This window comes from Artibeus jamaicensis, unplaced genomic scaffold, assembly GCF_021234435.1.
Source record: "Artibeus jamaicensis isolate MK-2021 breed Jamaican fruit bat unplaced genomic scaffold, CSHL_Jam_final contig_923, whole genome shotgun sequence".
Lineage (NCBI taxonomy): Eukaryota > Metazoa > Chordata > Mammalia > Chiroptera > Phyllostomidae > Artibeus > Artibeus jamaicensis.
The window spans coordinates 11,480,163-11,501,924 of record NW_026522014.1 but is presented as its reverse complement, the minus strand read 5'-3'; the positions used below and the strand labels follow the sequence as shown (position 1 = coordinate 11,501,924).

The following is a 21,762-nucleotide window of genomic DNA, read 5'->3' as shown; positions in this document are numbered from 1 at the left end:
GTGGAGGGTGTTGTCTTTCTGCGACAGCACCCTGGGAGTGTGCTGGGAGTTCACAGGAAAAAGATATGGAAGGAGATAGTTAAGTTCATTTTGAATACGTTGATATTACATTTTCTGGGGGTATTCCGTGAAGATGTTCATTTGGCAGTTGGCTCCACTGAAAATTTGCACCGCAGGAGAGAAGTATGAGCTGTAAATTAAAGCTAAAAATAAAATATTGGTGTAAGTAAAATAAGATTATAATCTATTCTACTTAGAATCACTTTAAAAATGCATTACTTAACTAAAGAATGATACACAGTCAAACATAAGCTCAAACACAGAAATACAGCCTGTGAATTTTTTTCTCAAGATAATGTTATTTGTTTTGCTAGGTTATGAAGGTGAAAATCTGATGAAAATCCTAAAAGACATTGAAAACAGCACAGAAATCATGTTGGACCGGTGGATGTTTGAAGTCATCCCTAATGATAAAGATGAGAAGGGAGACCCAGTGCCTTACAGTATCATCAATAATTACTTTTCCATTGGAGTGGTAAGATTTTCCACTGAATGTTCTTTTTTTTTTACCCATCCTGGATAATCACTGTCCGTACACAGGCTGACTAATTATAAATTATTTATTTTATGCTAGTGTCAGGAAAACACCTCCTCTAATGGGCAATAATAAAGCTTATCAATTTATTTAAAGTTAGAGTACAGCAATAAATTTCATGTGTTAAAGAAAATTATAATTTTTGCAATTGGTTGGATCATCTGTTACTAAAATATAGACTAGAATTATTTATAATAAGGGTTTAGTTGTAAGTTTTAGAGTAGAAGCATAAGTTCTACATTAGTGAAAACAATGTATGAAATTTCATTTTAATTGCAGATATATATTATAATAGCATCATAACCTATTATAGACATTATGTTTAAATTTATGGTTAAGTACAAATATAAAAAATGTTGCTATTATTCCCAAGTGTTTAGTAAGGTAAATGGCTAAGCTTTTATTTGATTTCTTAAAAAATCTTACACTGAAAGTAAAATTTCATTTGGTTATTTAAATTTTGTCCTTGAAAAAATGTAAAAGTGATTATATATACACATATATATATATGTATATATACATATGTATGTGTATATGTGTTTATATGTATAGAACAATTATGAAGTCTAAAATGTATATTGTTTATATCATTCCATTCCATTTAATATGCAACTCAGTGCTACCTTATGTCATATGCAGGCACACGGGTGCACACACACACACTAGGAGACTGTAAAAAGCAATGGTTGAGTTTATGAACTTAGGAGTGAAGCTACCTAGGTAAGAGTACTTCAGCAAATATTTTAATTCTGGCTGTCCATCATTTATCACAATGCTTATTATTTGCTTTCCCATAGTTAGAAATAACGTGATTATACATTTTAAAAGCCTCTAATGATGATTAATACAGGATATACAATCATTATGAATGCTGTAATGATTCTTGCTGTTTGTGAGAATATAATGCACATTGATCCATAAAAGTCCTATTGTTTGTATTTGATATCAATATGAAAAAGTATTTTAACAGCATTATTGGCAAAGAATTTACAACCTAATTCATTTTACATAAACCTTTTATTTTTAATAAATCTATTTGATTTGGAGCATTTTTATCATTAAACAAGAATTTTTATGCTTATTTATAGTCAATTCTGGTTCCTTTTCCCAGCTCAGAGCAATAACCTTTCTTTCTCTAAGATTTGCCTTATATGGATATTTTATACAGAAAAATATATGATGTATTGACTTTTACATCTGGCATCTTTCACTTTGCATTTTTGAGGTTCACCAATGTGAATTCCTTTTTAATGCTGAGTACTATTGCATTGTACAGATATGTCACATATGGTTTATCTACTGATCAGATGATGAGGATTTAAAATGTTTCTACTCTGGATATTATGAATAATGCCACTATTTGAGTCCTTTCAGTGAATGTTTTGTTTTGGTTATTGTACTTTTTTAAGTCTAGCATTTTCATTTGACTTTTTAAATAATTTCTCTATCTTTAGGGTATCTTTTCTATTTGAGGAGTTGTTGTTATGCTTCCCTTTATTCTTTAAACTTGGGTTACTTTAGTTCTTTTGGTCTTTGTCTGGCAAGTCCAGTATCTGGAGACCATCAGACAATTTGATAGCATTTGGGACCCATCAGTGACATCATTTGTTCTTTTCAAAGGTCATGCCACACTTTGTGGCTCCTCTGCATGTCTGACCATTTTTTTTGGAAATTAGAGATATTATGTTATATGAGGTATCATACAACTCTGGATTGGGATCCTCTCATTGAGAATGTAGTTGTTCTTGTGTTTGTTTGGTGACTTGCCTGCACCATTCATGTAGGGCCTTTCTTCCTTGTGATGTATGGATACAGATGCCTCACTTGTATGTGTTTTGTTGTTGTTTAATTTTTGTTTTTATGTTAATCCTGGCTTTCTAGGGATCAGCCCTGTTTCTGCATGATTGACCAGAGTTTGTGTCTGCAAACCTAGAGCCAGTTAGTTTTTGTCACTTGGCCTTCGGATCTGTGTGGTCATGGGGAAGCACATACAATCTTCAGGCAGTTATTGACCTGATTCAGCTTTTAACATCTGCAGGCCCTTCTTTTGTCTCTTCTGTTCATGCGCAAGTCCTCTCATTTAGCCAAAGATATGTAAATAACAAGGGCCCTCTTTCATCTTTCCTGAACATTTATGCGGCTATACATGCATATGGTCTTTTAGATAACCAAGGATATGAGGAAATTTATCAAAGCCTGTTATGGCTGTTTCATTTTAAGATCTCCTACTAAATTTCTGGCTAGTTGGTTGGTTAATTGCTTGCACTAATCAGTTTTGTAAACACAGTGAGCTCTGACATTAATCTTCCTTGTTCATTTTCTGCAGGGATCATTACTGTTTTAGATCACTCTCTGGGTCATGGACCCCCTCTAAATCAAGTCAGTTTCAGTGAGTAATTAGTTATACAACTTCAGTTAATTTTCAAATTTCTGTTATAGTTCTCAAAATCAGATAATTTTTCTCTTGCCACAAGAGACATTTGGCAATATATAGAAGTCACACATTCGATTATCATACGAAGAGGGGCAATTAAGGAGTAGAGGGTAGGGAGCTACTGAATAATCCTTGTTCATAGAATAAGCCTCCAGCACATGAGAAAGAATTATACAGGTCAAAATGTCAGTAGTGCTGAGGCTGGGAAACCCTGACATCAATAGACAAATATTAAATGGGAAAGTCAATATACTGAAAAGGAGAAACAGCACAACCCCAAAGAAATGTGAAGGATAGCTATAGACAAAAAACTGTACTTGAAAAATAACTAAATAAAATTATTAAAAAATAAAAAATTAAAATTAAAAAAATAATAATAAAAATAAAAATGGAAATACAGTAAAGGATAGCAACAAAATTGAGAATGGCAATGAAACCAAAAACTGGCTTATTGAAGATTTAATCCAATGTTTTACAAAATTAATTTTTTTAAACATTTTATTTATTTTTAGAGAGAAGGGAAGGGAAGGAGAAAGAGTGGGAGAGAAACATCAATGTGTGGTTGCCTCGCATGTGTCCCCTACTGGGGACCTGGCCTGCAACCCAGGCATGTGCCCTGACTGGGAATTAAACCAGTGACCCTTGGCTTCACAGGCTCATGCTTAATGCACTGAGCTACACCAGCCAGGGCACAAAATTAATTTTATAAAAATATTGTACAGAGAATTCAAATAAATGTTAAATAGGAAAAACCAAAAAACCCATGAACATAAAAAGTGGGAGTGTAGCCAAGTTGATAAATAGAAAATCAACTTAAATATTCAATACTACTCAATTATATCAATAATAATCAATTTATGTTTAAAAACAACAAAAAATAAAAGTATATAGAAAAATAAACAATATACAAGACCTACATATAGAAAATGTTAAAATTTTCTACAGAGACATAAAATATTAGAATAGATAGAGACATTTTCTAATTTTAAATGGGATAGTTTACTACAATATGCACATTAATTTATATACTTAATCTATAATTAATCAAGATTAGAGATGACTTTTGTGACACACTGGAAAAAACTACTCCAAAAATATATTAAAGTACATCAGTTGATTTTATTAAAAGAAAAGAAGGAGAATAGTTTTACCAAATTAGAATGCTACCCATGGAAAAGGAGAGAGACACATACTGAAAGGGCCCATAGGCACAGACAATGGAGGTCTGGAGGATCGAAGGCAGGAGATGGGGGTGGGTAGGGCAGGGGAGAGTAATGGGGGAATGGAACAACTGTGATTGAATAATAAAAAAAGAAAGAAACTCAGTATAGGAGTAACCTGGGAAATAGGGGTATAAAGAGAGAAGAGCCTATTTCTCTGAAATCATCACCTGTGCCTCAGCCACAAAGGCTCAACACTAAAGGTCACAATCAGAGTGATAGACCTTATAGAAATTCCACGCTTTGTCTGTCACTCAGCAAGGCCATCTTCAAATCAGCGACTTGTATCCCTTTGCCCTGGTCAGTGAATCCAAAAAACAATGAAGGAAAATGAATCATCTCTATCAAAATATTTCTGGATGTATAAGAAGTAGTGCAGTTGGGGCACTAAAAGAACAAGGAGAACGTTTCAACTTTGTGCCGTTGGCAGCATGAGAAAGCTCAACATGGCACATAGATTGCACTTTAAATGATCCCTGGGGACCCATTGCCACCTTCTTACAATATAGTCTCAAAGTTTGATGCTGTCAGTACAGTTTTTATTATTTCAACTCTTGTCCTTCCCATTGTGACTATAGGTGATTTACACTTTATATAGAACCTTGCTTCAAAATTTTAGAAAACTTGTGATGGTCAGAAATATAGAGATAATTTCATCTTCATATATCATACACTATGATAAGCTTTCTGCATTAATCAGAGTCTATTGACTGCTGGCACCAACAAACCCAATATAGCAGTGGTCTGAAAACAACTTGAAGTTAGTTCTTCCCTCACCTGGCAGGACAGCCTGGGTTCTCACTGGGAGGAGTGCTGCATTTGATCAGTCAGCAAACCAGGATCCTTCCTTCTGTGGCTCCACCCTCCTCAAGTTATACAGAACAACCCCCTCTATTCATAATCAGATGACAAAAAGATAATGGGATATTAGGGTGTTTTCTTTTTAAATAAGTGACTATGTAGATCATCGGCCATATCTTAATCATTTGGCTGGGAAAGAAATTCTATCATCCCAGGAAGGAAAGGGAAATTGGTAAATAACTAGCAAGTTTTTGATAATTGCTTCTTTTCTTCAGTTTTAGTCACAACAAGTAGAAATGATCCTGAAATCATAATTAACTCCACAAATAGATTCTCCTACCCAGTGGTGGTCCTTCAGTAAAAGCGTATTTATTGAGCAGCTGCCGTGTACCACACACACTGTCTGAGATCCGTCAGGGAACAGTGTACAAGAAGCCTGTGTGATCGCTCGGCCTACATTATAGTGAGGTGAGAGAATCGTCCTAAGTGCCTGAACAGCAGGACCTTAGAGATTAATTTTATAGACTGCTGCATATTGCCTCTCACTCTGATTTTGAACTTTAAAATAGCTGTAATCTCAAAAATCCCAGGAAGAAATCTGTCTAACCACTGCATCACCATCACATGTACCACTAAGTTTTTCCTAATAGTTGATTATTCATTCATTTAATAAACAAACAAAAAAACTGAACTCTTTGAGGAGATACATCACCTTTTTATTAGAACTTGGGGTTTCATGAGAGAAAGAGGCATTAACAACAGGCACAAATACAAACTTTTTGAAAATTATGATAAACAATGTGAAAGAAAACAAAAGTTACCATGAGCTAGAATACGAGACAAAAGCTTTAGTTCTCATAGTCAGGAATGGTCCCTGTAAAGAAGATGCATGTAAGAAAAACATCAAGGAAACACACGGAAGTGAGCTGGATACCAGTGTTATGGAGAGAACATGCCCAGCAGGTACACAGCTCCCGGTGGAAAAAAGCTCAGTGTGTTGAAAGACTTGCTGGGTCAGCATGTGTGGAACATAAAGAGAAAAGGTGGCAGCGAATGACAAAAAGGCTGTTGCTCAGGTGGCTTCTTCCATGTCTTAAAGAGTCTTGGAAGCCAAGGTGTAGTGCTTGTTTTTTTAAGAGGCAGTTGAATGAATCAGTGATCATAGCCAAGAAATGAAGTAGTCCAATTTATGTGTAGTAGGAGGCCTTCTATTAAATATGGTACTTGGACATTAATTGAGGATAAAACAGCTGTCATAAAATATCATACATACAACTTTGACTATTTTATTTTATCTTAAAACCTATAACTAAAACTGAATTGGCCAACCTTTGCTTTTGGGCCCAGCTAATGCCATTTCTCTGCATATGGGTCACTGATTGGGGTTCTACAAAGTCTAGTGTAAATCACACTCCATAATAAGCCCCCTCTGATTTCCATTTTTAGGTTCTTTTAAGTGAAATAAAAACTCAAAAGACACTTGTAAGTAACCTGAATATAAAATTATTTTTTATGATAGTTTAAAAAATACTTTTATAATGATCTCCCTTCCATTTAATTCTATAGCAAAAAATATATAATCCTCTAGTGCGTTCAGTATTGCATTTATATCAAATATTCCCAGATATTATTTGTTTCCATGTAACACAAAGACTATTTTTGCAATCATATTTCTCCATTTATATATGAAATTAACTTATGTAACTATAATATCAACTAAAAGTGGCATAAACAGTGTGGGAGACAGTACTAGGTAAGTGGTAACCTCAGAATGTGGAAATACAAATGTACAGGTTTACTACACAACAGTAGTTGAGAGGTGCTGGAACTGAGTTTCAAGGCTGCTTCAGTATCCACAGTCCAGACATCAGCAGGCCTCCTGTGAGGGTAGGATGAGCAGGTCTTCCTCTGGTCCTGGGCAGGTAGGACCACTCCCAGACATTTGCTGAGACAGACTAGAGTCAGATTACAGGACCATGTCAAAAAGCACAGTTGGAATGCACCTGACTGAGCTCTCACCTCCTGCAGGCTTCAGTGACTCCCTTCCATAGGACTCTGAGGCTCTGTCAGAATTTTTCCATAGATGTACCCATTCCATGCCTCTGGTTCCCTTTTGGGGGGTGTGTGTTTGTGTAGGAGGAGGAGTGTGGAAAAGTAATTGTTAAGATTGTATTCCTTCTCTAGATTCTGCAAAGCCAGGCTGGGTGTTGATCCTCTCCTGAGTGTTTTGCCCAGACAGTGCCTGAAATGCTTAAATTCATGTGCCTACCTCCAACTCTGCAGAGTTGAACCTGCTGCTGCACAAGCACAGGAGCTGTTAGCCAAGGGTTGTGCGCCCGCTCTGGAGGACATGCACTATGGCACACAGAGGGGCATGTAGAGGGAGCCTGCTGTCATGGGGAACCTCGTGGGCCGTTTAGGGCAGGGTTCTAGTTGAGGCGTCCCAAGCAGCTTGTAGGTGGGCCACCCGATGGATAGGTGGTGTGGTGTGTAGGATGCACCAATTTTCATGGAGTGAGCCCCTTTAAGTGCTGAGAATCCCGGCCTCTCCCAGCTGCTCCCAATCTCTCCTAAACCTTTCAGCTGTGCGGAAGCCACCCTCAGTATCCTTGCTGAGGTTAGAAAGAAGGTGCCTCTTTGGCATGTCCTGCAAGGCTTGAGAAGCTAATACCTCACTCACTATACTCTCATTCCCTTGCATGGCAGAAATTTCTGGCTGAGGGGGTCTCTTTTGGCACAGAGCTGTGCCACCTTGGGGAAGACGTGCTGCATGCAGAATGAAAGAGACCTCTTACCCTCTTCATTGTTTTTCTCGGATATTTTTTTTGTTGCTCCTACCATATGCCGGAACTTCTCTGCTGGACTCTTTCTCCCATGAAGATACTGTCATGGGTGAGTGGTTGTCAAAATCCATGTTCTGTTGACAGGGATTATGGCTGAAAACTCCTATTCCGTCATCTTGCTGGCATCACATTCCAAGAATATTTTATAACAAATAAATACACAGGTTGTAAGTTTGAAGATGTAAACACAGCTTTGGAAAATATTTAAATAAGTATGAATGTATCATTTACATCGTTATGCTAGTGAACTGTATCATGTAGAATAAATGGAATATTTTTTCATCCAAATACATATATATCTGAAATTTGCCCAAGAGAAAGCTCATAGTTTTCAAACTTATACTATGTGTCAGAATTACCTGAAGAACTTGTTAAACTGCAGATTGATGATTCTCATAGCCAAGCTTTCTACTTCAGTAGTTTGAGATGGAGGCTAAAGATTTAGCATTCTAACAAACTCCCAGGTGATCCCAGCATTGCTGTTATACAATGATAGTTTGAGAAACCATATTCTAAGCATATAGCCAAAAAAGAAAAAGTAAAATGATGGGAATAGAACTATTAAAATGGTTGTCATTGAAACAATTTTTCTCACCACAATTCTCATTTTAAAAATTATTGCAGTATATAGATTAAAATGAAATAATTTTCCATTCATTTTACATAGCCGGAAACCTCAGTATCAATACCTCATAAGTATAACCCAGCAAAGAAAATACACACGTGAATGTAAATGAACAGGTGCAAACAATAAAATTAGCAAGTAAATTCAAATAATACACGGTGAAACCTGGGTTCTCTAATGTCTTGGTTCTTGAACAATTCATGTTTTTAACTAAGTTGTTCATGGAAAAGATGTCTTGGTTGTTTAACAAAATTTCTGGTCTTGATTCACTGCCCTACAACCCTTCCGTACGGATATTGTTTGATCAGTAACACGTCTCTCAGGCACCAAAAAAGACTGGTTTTCAAACACATGGCTTCTTGAACAGTTTGCCAAAACAAATTAAGTCCCAGAACTGAGGTTTCACTGCATTTAAGTACTCAAATCTATTGACCAAATAGAGTATTTCAAGAACACCAAAATGGGTCATTATTAGTGTATTCCTTTAATTTAAATAAAAGTAGGTTTTCCATTCTTTATAATAGATTAAATATATGTAAAACATTTAAAATATCAATTAGTAATTAGCATCAGAATAATACTGGCATATTAGAAGCATTTCAAATAAAACGAGGAAGGATACAGGGGTTTTATATCACCGCTTCAGTTAACATTTTTAAAAGAGTGAGGTAATTTAAAAATAAAAATTTTAATAAGTCATATAAACATTTAAATGCTATAAGATTATTATATGAAGGTGTTATTATCACATATAAACTAAAAATAAAGCTATTAAATGAACATAAAATGCCAAATATGGCCTTGTTACTTTAAATTTTAATTTATAAAATTACGAGTAAATATATTGACATGAATATAATTTAGTTAATAATATCAGAAAACTATAAAATCAAAGTTTACATTTAATAAAAATGCACTCAGAGCCTATATAGAGGAAATAAAATTGTATGCAATGTTATAAGATATGAATAATCATTTCATGTTTCTATATTGAATATTTAATAGTGTTAAAAGAATGAGTCTCCTCAAATTAATTTGTACATTTAGTTCATTTGTATTGAGAATTTTAATAGATTTACTGGTAGTTGTTTTGATAAATACTAATTTACAGTTGAACAAACATGACTTTATAATTTTTGAAAGTAAGTAATATCCTTTAATGGTCAATTTCCTTGCCATGTGCAAAATACCACCATATTATGGTAACTAAAATAAGATGGCACAAAAATAGATTGATAGAACAGATTATAAAATTAGAGTAAAAAATGCACTGCCCACGAATTTAACATTTGCTGGATTTTAATAACATTGGGTAAGGACAAAGTACATAATAAACTAGGTGAAAGGATTGGTTACTCATTTGAATAAAAATTTATATTTTCATTCGTACCCATTTGAAAATAGATTAAAAATGTGAAATGAAGTAATCCAATTATAAGACATTAGAAAAAAATGTAGGAGTATCTTGCTTAGGTAAGAGAAACCTGTCTGAGGTGAACAGGAAACCTAGAACCCATAAAGAAAAATGAGATTTTAATTATTTTTCACAGTCTTTAATTTTAAAAAAAGTGTGTTCAAATTCTAACGGTTAAAAGTCAAAGAAAATATTTTCAGTACAAATAATAAACATGGAGTTAATAAACTAAAATATGGAATTCTTAATAATAAATAATCATCTAATAGAAAAATAAACTAAGACTATGAGAAAGAATTATAGTGAATTACCAGATGAAGAGATTTGTCATGTTATTAATTTACTAGGAAATGCAAAATTATGCAATAGGATATCATTATTTACTTTTTATTAAAAAAAGACTGATATTAATTATCTTATGCCACTAAGTTTATACAAAAATTAATAGTTGTGTGATGGACCCATAAATTAAAATATTCTTTTGGAGAATAATTGGATGGTATTTGTTAAAGTTTAAAATGGGAATATGCTTTGAGCTCTCTGTCTCATTTCTTTTTTTTTTTTTTTTTAATTTTCTTTTTTCTTTATTTATCTTTAGAGGGGAAGGGAAGGAGAGAGGGAGAGAAATGAAGGAGAGAGGGAGAGAAATATCAATGTATGGTTGCCACTTGTGAGTCCCCTGATGGGAACTGGCCTGCAACCCAGGCATGTGCCCTGACTGGGAATCCAACCGTGGTTGCTTGGTTCCCAGGCCCGCGCTCAATCCACTGAGCTACACCAGCCAGGGCTTCTGTCTCATTTCTAAGAATCCATTCTACATAAATAAATAATACAGAAGCCTAAGCTACACCAACTATATTTAATTACATACAATTGAGAACAACCTAAGAGTTTATCAATTTGAAAATGATATACAGTAGGAAAAGAGTTTCTAGTATTATAATGTGAAGTCACAAAGACAAATTATCCATAAGTGAGCCCTTTTTCTCCTTTGCATGTGTGTGAGAGAGAAACAGGGGTGGGGGAAGGGAGGGAGAGAGAGAGGGTATGAACAGAATGAGGGTCACGTGGAATCTATCTCGAAGTTGTAGGGGTCAAGTTCTAGAATCCCAAAACCCTTACAATACCTACCCCTAGTGCTTAATAAATGTCAGGATGATAATGGTGATAAAATACAATGGTTTTACATAGCTCTGTCTCTAAGAACACATAAAAGAGTCAGAAAATATATATACCAAAATGCTAACAATATTAACTTACAATGTGCAGGAGTGTGGAAAGGGAAATGAAACTCTCTCTTAATATAATACAAAAAATGTAGGATCATAGATAATCTTTAAAAATTTCACAGGATTATTCAAATGTGTTTGAATACATTGCAACTTACTACTATGATGCTTAAATTCTCACTTAAATGTTAACTTTTAACCTATGCCAAATGCCTTCTTCTTATAAAATTGTTTTATTAATGAATTGAGAGATGATGTAACTTTACTGGTTTAGATCACATTTTAAATGGATAGGCTGTAATAATCCTTAGTTGCTGTTCTGTTGATTTTCTATTTCATGAGTTCTTGTGTTTTTCCTTTTATTCATTTATGTAGCAATTTTATTTTATTTATGTAAGTGGCCATTATGTACTGGACACTCTTCTAAACAATGAAAATTGGTATTGAGACAGATAAAACTTCAGTTCTTAAGTAACATTTTCATGGGAGTAAGACATTAATAATCAAATGAATTTTGAATCATGATAAATATTCTGAAGGGAAAAATGTGTTTAGGGGAGAGTAGTCTCCCCTTCTCCATGGTTTTGCTTTCCACAGTTGGAGTTACCCATTTTTCAAATGTGATTTCAAAATGTGAAAGGAGAAATTTCAGAAATAATCATAAGTTTAACAATGAGCGCTTTTCTGAGTAGAGTGATAAAACTGTTCCACCTGGGACGTGCATCGTGGCTTTGTGCCATGGATCTGCTACCCACCTGTTGGGCGCTTAGTAAGTAACTGTCTGGATTATCAGATAGACTGCTCTGGCACTGAAGTGCTTTAGTCCAAGCTTCTCTTATTTTACTTAAGAGTGCTCCCAAAGTAAAAGAGGAGTGATGAGGCCATAAGTGTATGTATGCATGGAAAAAAAACACTTCTTTGTATGTATGTATGGTTTGCTATTATACGTGCTTTCAGGCATCCACAGGAGGTCGTTGGAACATGTTCCCCATGGCTAAGGGGGACCCCAGTACTATGAAAGTGACTGAAAGTATGGGTGATGTGTAGGGTCTATATTTCCCGCTGCCTGGGGAATATTTTTTGTTCTATTCTACATTATTTGATAGGTTTTGTGTTATGAAGTCATCTGTACTAAGCTGCCAATACCACAACCCGTAGTAAATTTTTCTATTTCACATGTGGTTCTTTCCATGTACTTGTTAAAACACTTTCTCTGTGTGTGTGTATCTCCGCTTTGGGAAGTAGACTTTATGTATCCTCAGTCTCGGATTTCTGGTTTTGGAAAGCTGTCACTTTCCAAATTCATGACAGTATTGATCCTGCTATGTCATGTTTTCGTCCTTGTGCCTTTGAGGTGAAGAGTCAGTTTCTGTATAAAATGCTGATAGGAAGCCCACACATCTGGGCAAAATAGAGTCCATGTCCAGGATAGCTCCGTGTTCAAAAACTTTCACTTTTTCTAACAGCACAGAAAGAAGAAAGTGTACATGCCCCATATATATGCAAAAGGTGTAGTTCAAGTTCATGACGGCTATCTCACACACAGGAAAATCCTGCCCCTTTAAACATTAATTATTTTTCTTTCCTGTGACATATTCACTGAAGTAACACGTGCTCTAGTACAATATTGAGAGCATTTTATACAACATCAGGGGAGGAGGGGAGTCCTGATACATAGAGCTCTTCCTAGTGAAGGATCCAGTTAAACAAGTCAGCAAAATATCTTTTTATGGGCCTTTTACTAATATTTATAAATGCCATTGTTGAATAATGTCTTTAACTTTTTTCTTGTGGTTTATGCTATACTTCTTTTAGTATAAAAATCTAAAAAACTGAGTTATCAGAGTCAGTTATTGCCTTCATGCTGATCAGTATTTTAGTCTCAAAGGAGTTTGTTTACTAATTCATTCCACAAATACTCATTGAGTGCTGCTTCTAATTCCTGGGATCGGTATTCTGGTGGGCGGAAGGATGAACACTGTGCCAAGAAGTAATGTGAATTCCAGTGTGTTGGTGTTGAAATGGCACACACCTGCATCTTTTCCTGAACGTGGTGGGAAGAGGTACAAATAAGTAATGGCTCAGGGAATTAATTTATTTCCTTTTAAACTGTTAGCATATTTATTTTTTATTATAAAGTTGTTAAAAGTTATAAAGTACATAATAAGTTATTGTAAAGAATATGTAGCCCTATAAAAATAGATATAAAGGATTTTTAGGGCATATGCCAGCAACTAGCTTAGTGTTGTATAATTGGGCATCACAGTAAAAAAAGCAAATACAAAAACATCTCTATTACCTTTCAGTTTTGATTCGTGGGAAAAAAACTTAAGACTCTTTTGGGCAGATTGTAGTAACAATAATAGTGTGTCTTAGTGTTTCAACCATAATGAATGTTAAAATAATGAAAGATTTAAGCAAACCCTTTTTATACTAAGTGTAAGAGTTATCTTTGCAACTGAGAGTATGCATAATTATGCATAATTAACACCTATGAATTATCTCCCCCACTGCTAGGTCTCTGAGGCTGAATCTGAGAATCCCATGGATTATATTCGAGGAAATGCTTCCACCACCATAAATTATATTGGGCTTGCTGACATCAAATGATATGCAGCCACAGAATAGTGCTCATGTAAAACCATCTTAGCCCAATTCTGTTTTCTCTACCCAGAGTATTGATTTTGTAGCAGCTGTTAATCATCCCAGTGAGTTCCAATTTGGACGGTCTTCAACACAGAAGCACTGTGAACAGAAACAAGCAAGGGAGTAAGAATTTCAAAGGCTGCTGGAAAGGTTCTCCAGTTTCTGTAGAACATATCCAGAAACAAATTAGTATCGCACACTGGGTAAAAAGTGAAAGCCAATATGAAAATGAAAACTTCCTTTGCGCTAGTATTTCTGAAATTGGACCTGGGCCTTGCTCACTGTAGCGTGTCTTTCTGAGTCTGGAAGAGCTCTGACACAGACGAGTGGACTTCTAGGGCACCGTATATATTACCACCCCAATGTCCCATCAAATAGATATTTGCATGGTTACGATTTAATATCCAGCCTTAGTCAGTCACTAAGAGCCTCTTATTCCGCCAGTGTAGGAAAAATATGACTACTTAATTCTCATAACCATTAATTTCAAGTTAGTGGAATAATGACTGGTAAGGATTTCTTCAGTCATCAGCCCTTCCTTACCTTAAACATCTTCCTATGCCTTTACTAAAAATACAAAGGAAATGCCTTAACTAGAAATTTAGTTATGATCCCGGACTAAGAATGTAAAATGTTGTTTCTGTTAAGCCAAAAAAATTGACTGATTAAGACTGATTAAGAATATATAATTTTGTTTATGGTTTGGCCCTTTAAGCCAAAAAAATTGAGCTCTTAACATGATCAAAATATCATTTTCTCTGGTTTGTCTACTTCATATGTTTATTATAAACATTATATAAATTTAAGCTACCACTTTTTTATTACTTAAGTTTATTTTGGCCAGATTCTATTGGTATAACTATAAATCTGTTGTTATACTGACAACAATAATTTTTATGTGATTCTATATGAGGAACAGTGGTTATACATTTGAGAAATTGAAAACATATAATTGAAGAAAATCTAATTATCATCATCGAAAACTGTTTAATTTATTCTTTATTGTATTTTTATTACCATTTAGTCCCTTATACCCTGTTCCCCAGCTGTTGCCCATGTCCATGAGTCCTTTTTCTTGTTTGCTCAGTCCCTTCACTACTGACCTCATCCATTTCCTCCTCCACCCCGGCCAACTATTGAAATGTGTTTTTTCTCATTTTATAACAAGAAGAAATATATAATGACATTAATGCTATACTGGTATAATATGTTCTTGGAAAGTTGACTTCTTTTTGTTGGAAGATATTCTTTCCTAGAACATTTGCTTCTAAAATGGTTATCTCAAGAAAGATTTACATTTGAGTAAATCACAGAAAAGATCACTAATTTCAAATACTTGACAATTTTGTCTCAAAGTTGTTTATTTTACACACAAAATTTTATTACAAATTTAATTCAAATCAATTTGATATAATTATATACTGTTTCTCTTTTATTGACAAGGATATGCCTGAAAATTAGTGTTAGGAACATGAGGAAGTGGTTTATTCTTTATTAAGTGATAAATAATTTATTTATTATCAGAATGTAATGGGTGTTTTTCAAAACAAATCCAAAATATAAAAACAAATAATGGTGCAATAATTTAATTTCAGCACCCAAACTAAAATCCCAACTAGAAGAGTGCATCAGAAGGTTGAAACAAATTTTGTTCATATTTTATTAAAAAGATTGCAAAAACTGTTCTTTCATTAAGCAACTGATTGCTATATTTTTAGATTTTTCAACCAGAGATATATTTCATTTTTTTTAAATATTCATACTTCAATGTATTTTCCTCTTTTTTTTGGAGGGGAATGCAGACTTAATTATTTTTGAGTTATTTTTCTACATTTTCTGTATTACTCAAGGAACAGTGCTTTTTTGTTCGTTTTTTATTTGTTTTTATATTTTTAATCAGCATGTTCTTTTCCCGTTCTTCTTCTTTAAAGACTTTATTTATTTATCTTTAGAGGTGAAGGGAAAGATAGAGGGAGAGAAATATCAATGTGTGGTTGCCTTTCGTGTGTCCCCTGCTGGGAACTGGCCTGCAACCCAGGCATGTGCCCTGACTGGGAATTGAACTGTGATCCTTTGGATCACAGGCCCACGCTCAATCCACTGAGTACACCAGCCAGGGCAGGAACAGTGTTTTGATTATTGACAAACAATCTTGATGTCTGAAGAAGATAAAAGGAAGTAACTCATAGTATCTCAAAGTCTATAAAACATTTGGGAAAAGAAGAAAATGGGAAAAGATGCCCTTTAATGAGGGCTATCTTTACTCCTGGGTGATTCAGAAGTCTCACATAGTTATTTTTAGTTGCCACCTCTGCCTCATCCATTTGCTGAAGGAATGCAGACTGGTTCTGCTCTCTGTACTCTCTCCCGAACCACTTTTATGAAATGTCTCTGACTATTTTCACGCTTGATATCCAAATATACTAGTCCAATAGCAGTGTCTTTCTCAATATTGTGCTGCAGTTAACCTTCATGTGCTTTTTTACCCCCCTTGAAGTTCGTTTTTTACTTTCTTGGGCCTCCCTAAATCCATATCTTCTCGAGTGTTATCATTCTTCTCTGTCCACCTCTCTGGATCTGTGTCACCTTTAATGAGCTTTAATGAATAAGTTCATCTGCCTATTCATTGCCGATGATCATCTGAATTGTTTTTCTCTTCTCTTTCATGTCCATGTCCACCAAGGTTGTTTCAATGCTTCTCACGGCTCAATCATTGTCTGCGCAGTTGAGAGCAGTCTCTATTTCACCCATCTTAGAGCCCTTCTTGTAGTTTGATGAACCCCCACAAGTAATCAATAAATTCTTTTTTCTCTTTTTTAATTTAATTTTATTGATTATGCCATTACAGTTGTTCTATTCCCCCCCTTCATTCTCCTCCACCCTGCACACCCCTCACCCACCATTCCCCCCCTTTAGTTTATGAACACGTGTCTCAAGTTCTTTAGATTCTATATTTCCCATACTATTCTTGCCCTCCCCCCAATCTATTTTCTGCCTAACCTCTATGCTACTTATTCTCTGTACCTTCTCCCCCCTTCTCCTCCCACTCCCCTATTGCTAACCCTCCATGTGATCTCCATTTCTATGGTTCCACTCCTGATCTAGCTGTCCTCTTAGTTTGATTTTGTTTTAGGTGTGGTTCTTAATAACTGTGAGTTTACTGTCCTTTCACTGTTCATATTTTTTATCTTCTTTTTCTTAGATAAGTCTCTTTAACATTTCATATAATAAGGGCTTGGTGATGATGAACTCCTTGAATTTGATCTTATCTGAGAAGCACTTTATTTGCCCTTCCATTCTAAATGAAATCTTTGCTGGATAGAGCAATATTGGTTGTAGGTCTTTGGATTTCATGACTTGCAATACTTCTTTCCAGCCCCTTCTTGCCTGTAAGGTCTCTTTTGAGAAATCAGCTAACAGTCTGATGGGAACACCTTTGTAGGTGACTGTCCCCTTATCTCTTGCTGCTTCTAGGATTCTCTCCTTCATTTGAATCTTGGCTAATGTAATGATGATGTGCCTTTGTGTGTTCCTTCTTGGGTCCAATTTCTTTGGGACTCTTTGAGCTTCCTGGATCTCCTGGAAGTCTATTTCCTTTGCCAGCTTGGGGAAATTCTCCTTTATTATTTGTTCAAAACAGTGTTCTACTTGTGGCTGTTCCTCTTCCCCTTCTGGTACCCCTATAATTCGGATGTTGGAGCGTTTAAAGATGTCCTGAAGGTTCCTAAGCCTCTCCTCACTTTTTTGAATTCTTGTTTCTTCATATTTTTCTGTTTGGTCATTTTTTTCTTCCTTCTGGTCCACTCCCTTGATTTGAGTCCCAGTTTCCTTTCCATCATCATTTCTTTCCTGTGCATTTCCCTTCATTTCAGTTAGCTTAGCCTTCATATGTTCCTCTAATTTGTGACTAAAATCAACCAGTTCTGTGAATATCCTGATCACCAGTGTTTTGAACTGTGCGTCTGAAAGTTTGGCTATTTCTTCGTCACTTAGAGTTATGGGCTCTGGGACTTTGAGTTCTTGAGCCATGTTTGGTCTGTTCGCTCCCATTACGTATGAGGATCGGAGCCCTAGGTGTTCACCAGGGCAGGCCGCCCAGGTCACTGGCTTGTGACACTGTATGTGGGGGCGGGGTCAGAGCGGGGCAATAGCGGTCCCCTCGGCTGCTTCTCACCTCTGGGGCCTGTGCCGTCCTTCTCACTGCTCGCTTCTTCGCTGGTTTATCTGTGCGTGAATGTGTGACCCTGGTCAGCCTGCCGCCTTGTGCCCTCACTGGGTCTGCCCGTCACAACCCCACACCTGGGGGTTCGCCAACCGCAGATGGAGCACCTGAGTTGGTCTGACCAAGTGTTCCTGCACAGCCCCGCTCCGCTGGCTGCTGGCTTCATCCTTCTTACAGGTCTGGCTAAAGGGCTCATTGTTGTCAGACTTTGGTATAGTTCAGTTTTCTGTGTTTTGGTTGTGCCTTTTTTTACTAAAACTTTGTTGTCTTTAAACTTGGTTGTGCAAGAAGGTATAGTGTTTCCACCCATGCCTCCATCTTGGCAGAAGTCCATAAATCAATGAATTCTATTGATTCTCTCTGATTATTCTCTAAATATCTTGTATTTTTCCTAGCTCCTGCCAATTCAGGCTCTCATCCCCTCTTATTTTTACTATTGCAATATCTTTCATTGCTCTCTTTGTTGCTTAGACCCATGCTTCACCTAGCCAGCCACACCCTTAGTGGCCAGTGTTGCAAACAGCTTCACCTCCATTGGGGGAATTGCATGTAGTTTCCAAAATGTTTTTTTCTTGGTTCTGTTGGCTTTGCTCATGTCATCAACTCTGTCTGGATGGAACTGACCACCCTCTTCCCTCTCCTTTAATATCCCCCAATACACCCTCTCTTTCCTCATTTGTAAGTAATAAGGTTAGTTCCTGTCCATTTTTTAAACATCATGTCAAAGCTCTTCTTCCCTCGAACATCTTTTCTGAGCTGCAGGATTGGGTTTTCCACTCATTTCTGGTATTGCATGACACTTTTTATATACCTTTAATTGCATTCCCATGTTGTCTCATAGCCATCTTTTTTTTCTCTCTCTCCTCCTGGAATCTGAGCTCCTAGGGATCAGGAATGCACGTTATTCAAGTATACTTCCTTTTTGCACATGCATTAGCATAGAGAGATTCTCAGGATATACTAAATAATCAGCAATAAAGGAATAAGTGTTCTACTCTATTTTAAGCTACAGCAGAACTCTTTGTTTCTTTCTGTTGCTCATATTTAAGAACATTCTCATTGTTGAAGGAAAGCAAATAGTATGAAATCCCCATTGGAATCTAAACAAAACTGTGTGGCTGTGTATGTACATCTATGTGTGTATATATAATTCTTTTGAGTATTTATAACAATTTAGATAATGAGATTATTAAAAAGCTGCCTCATGTACACAAAGGAATTAATAATGTGCAACACATTTTTACATACATTTATTTCAAAGCATGGAATCTGCATATATATATTAGGAGAGAGGCCTTTGTCTAAATTGAATGATTTTAGCAGAATTTTGATTTCCTTACAGTCATTTAATTTTTGGGACATGAACTTTCCTAATGTTCCATAGCTAATTTAATCTTACCTGGGTTTAGCTGTCATATGTGTTTAATGGCTAAACTTGTAAAATGTATCACAGCTAAGGAATTTTTTTAACATTAAAAAAAAGCTCTACACTTTTGCCAAGAGCTATGATGCTGCAAGTGACAATGATAAATGAGAGTGTATTCCTGAAGATGTAATTAATCTGCAACATGGTAGGAACAGCTCCTTAGGTAAATGAAACTGAATCAGCTATGTAGTCTGTAATTAACTTACTACCATAATAGCCCAAGTGTAATATTATTCATTATATATGTAAGTTATTATTTTCTCCATAGGAAAACTGTAAATTGCTAAGTAATGATTAACAATTTATGTTAATATTTTAGTCATATTATCATAATATAATTGTCACACATTTTATTTTATTCCATTTAATGTTTCCATTTGAAAAGCAAAAGTAAATGTTCATCTTTTCATTGAATGTTCAGATATGAGTAATTTAATGAATAAAGTCTGATTTTGTTGTGATTAGATTAGTTCTTACTGCACTTGATGAGGCAGGTCTTAATTGTTTTCATTTGTTTCAGATTGTAGAGTTGTCTATAATAAATTTTAATGCAAAAAGAAGTATAACATTCAATGTACATGAGTACCTGTTAGCAACAAAAATTCAAAGAAATAGAGAAATGAATTTTTGATCTTTCAAACCCAGAATCAGATTTTTATTCTATGCTGATCATTCCATTTTGAGCTGTGAATCTATAGTAAGTTCAGACATTCAGTGATCACTATAGGTATTAGTTAACAAGGAAAGAGCTTATTGTATGCCAACTATGGTGTTTTTCTTTACAAATTCAAGAGTAATTGGGGGAAGTAGAAAGAGAAATGAGACTCAGCACAGAAATAAATCATGTTTTGTTTAGAATTGCTTGAGATACACTTGACCAAATACTCCATGTATGTGAGTTTAAGCTACAAGGAAATGTACTGACTTCCATAACTAACCCAGGAGTGTATCAGGCTTAACGCTGGCTGGGGAGGCTCACCTTCATCCTCAGTGTGATCACTTTACCTATTCTACCTCTTGGTTCTGTTGATCTTTGACTTCTTCTATAGCTATGTCCAAACAGTGTAGTTTGTACTCAGTTTTGCTCTCCACTTTTGGTTCTGCTTACCTCAGAATTGCCCCCATCAACTGAAAAAACAAAACAAAACAAACAAACAAAAAAAAAACTTGCTGCCTGAAATTCTAGATCCATAGTGGAAAGATGCAGTTTTAACTCACAGTTCTGGCAGTAAACCCAAGAATATTATTTGACTGCAAAAATTTGCACATGCACTTGGGATAGGACACATAATTTGTAGGACCTCATGCAATGTGCAAATAAAAAGCATCTTGTTTCAAAGTTGTTAGAAATGTCAAGACTGTTGCAGTAGAAAATGAACCAATTGAAAAGCACTCCCGAGGCTGGAGGCCTCTTTGACTACACAAGTCCTGTGCCCCGGAAGCTAGCCTGCCTGGACTCATTCCTGAGGCAATCACTGTGCCCTGAGTCACTCATAGCACAGAATACTAGTGTAGATTGTGATGAGTTTATTTCTACTTGAGTCACATGGAATAAGTTTCCTGGTGTAAAGAGAGATTCTATTATGAGAGGGAAGAAAGAATGCTTGAAAGGCAAAGCAAAAAAAAAGTTGCCTATTAGACAGAAGTCATTTAAAACCTTAGGAAGTCACTTAAGAAATAAACTGAAAAATTAATTGAAGAAAAATGTAATTCAAATGATTGGGTTCCACATATATGCAAATAATTTTCCTTGTTGTTTGGTGTGTTACTTACCCTAATAAATAATATTTCTTCTAAAGAAACTTGCATTGTAGCTGAGATTTGAAAAATTAGGAAAAAATGTTATTTTTGACTTGTAGATATTTTTACAGATATAATTACTAAGTAAAAAGCAGAGTTAGAAGTTAAATAAAAGTAATTTGTATACATGTCAAGATAGCTAGTTTAGTTGATAAATGGACCCTCAAAATCTTAGGACTGAAAAAATCAAAACAACCCAAAAGTTTGTTTCTTGTTAATGTTACCTATCTGTCACTGTCCAGAAGAGACTGTATTATAGATATTCTCATTCAGGGACTCAGGCTGATGGAGACTCCCCATCTGGAACGTTTTTTAATGTGGCAAGGAGTTGGGGATTTTAAAAGCTTTTACCCAAAGTTGACACAAATCAGTTCTACTTAACACATTACTACCCATGGGAGTCTGCATCCGCAGACAACTCCAGGCAACAGGAAAGTTCATTTTTACTCAATACCCATTAGAAAACTCACCATTCTGGGGGACACTTGCAATGATTGTCAGAATCTT

The 21,762-nt window shown here is 35.5% G+C and overlaps 1 protein-coding gene across 1 annotated transcript in view; it reads left to right on the top strand.

Annotated features, from left to right (window-relative positions):
* The window catches only part of DGKB (diacylglycerol kinase beta), a 566,799-nt gene that overhangs the window by 210,006 nt on the left and 335,031 nt on the right, over positions 1-21,762 (top strand). The window contains exon 18 of the mRNA XM_053655066.1: positions 375-535. Coding sequence (XP_053511041.1) covers positions 375-535 — 161 coding nt within the window. The remainder of the gene's footprint in view (positions 1-374; positions 536-21,762) is intronic.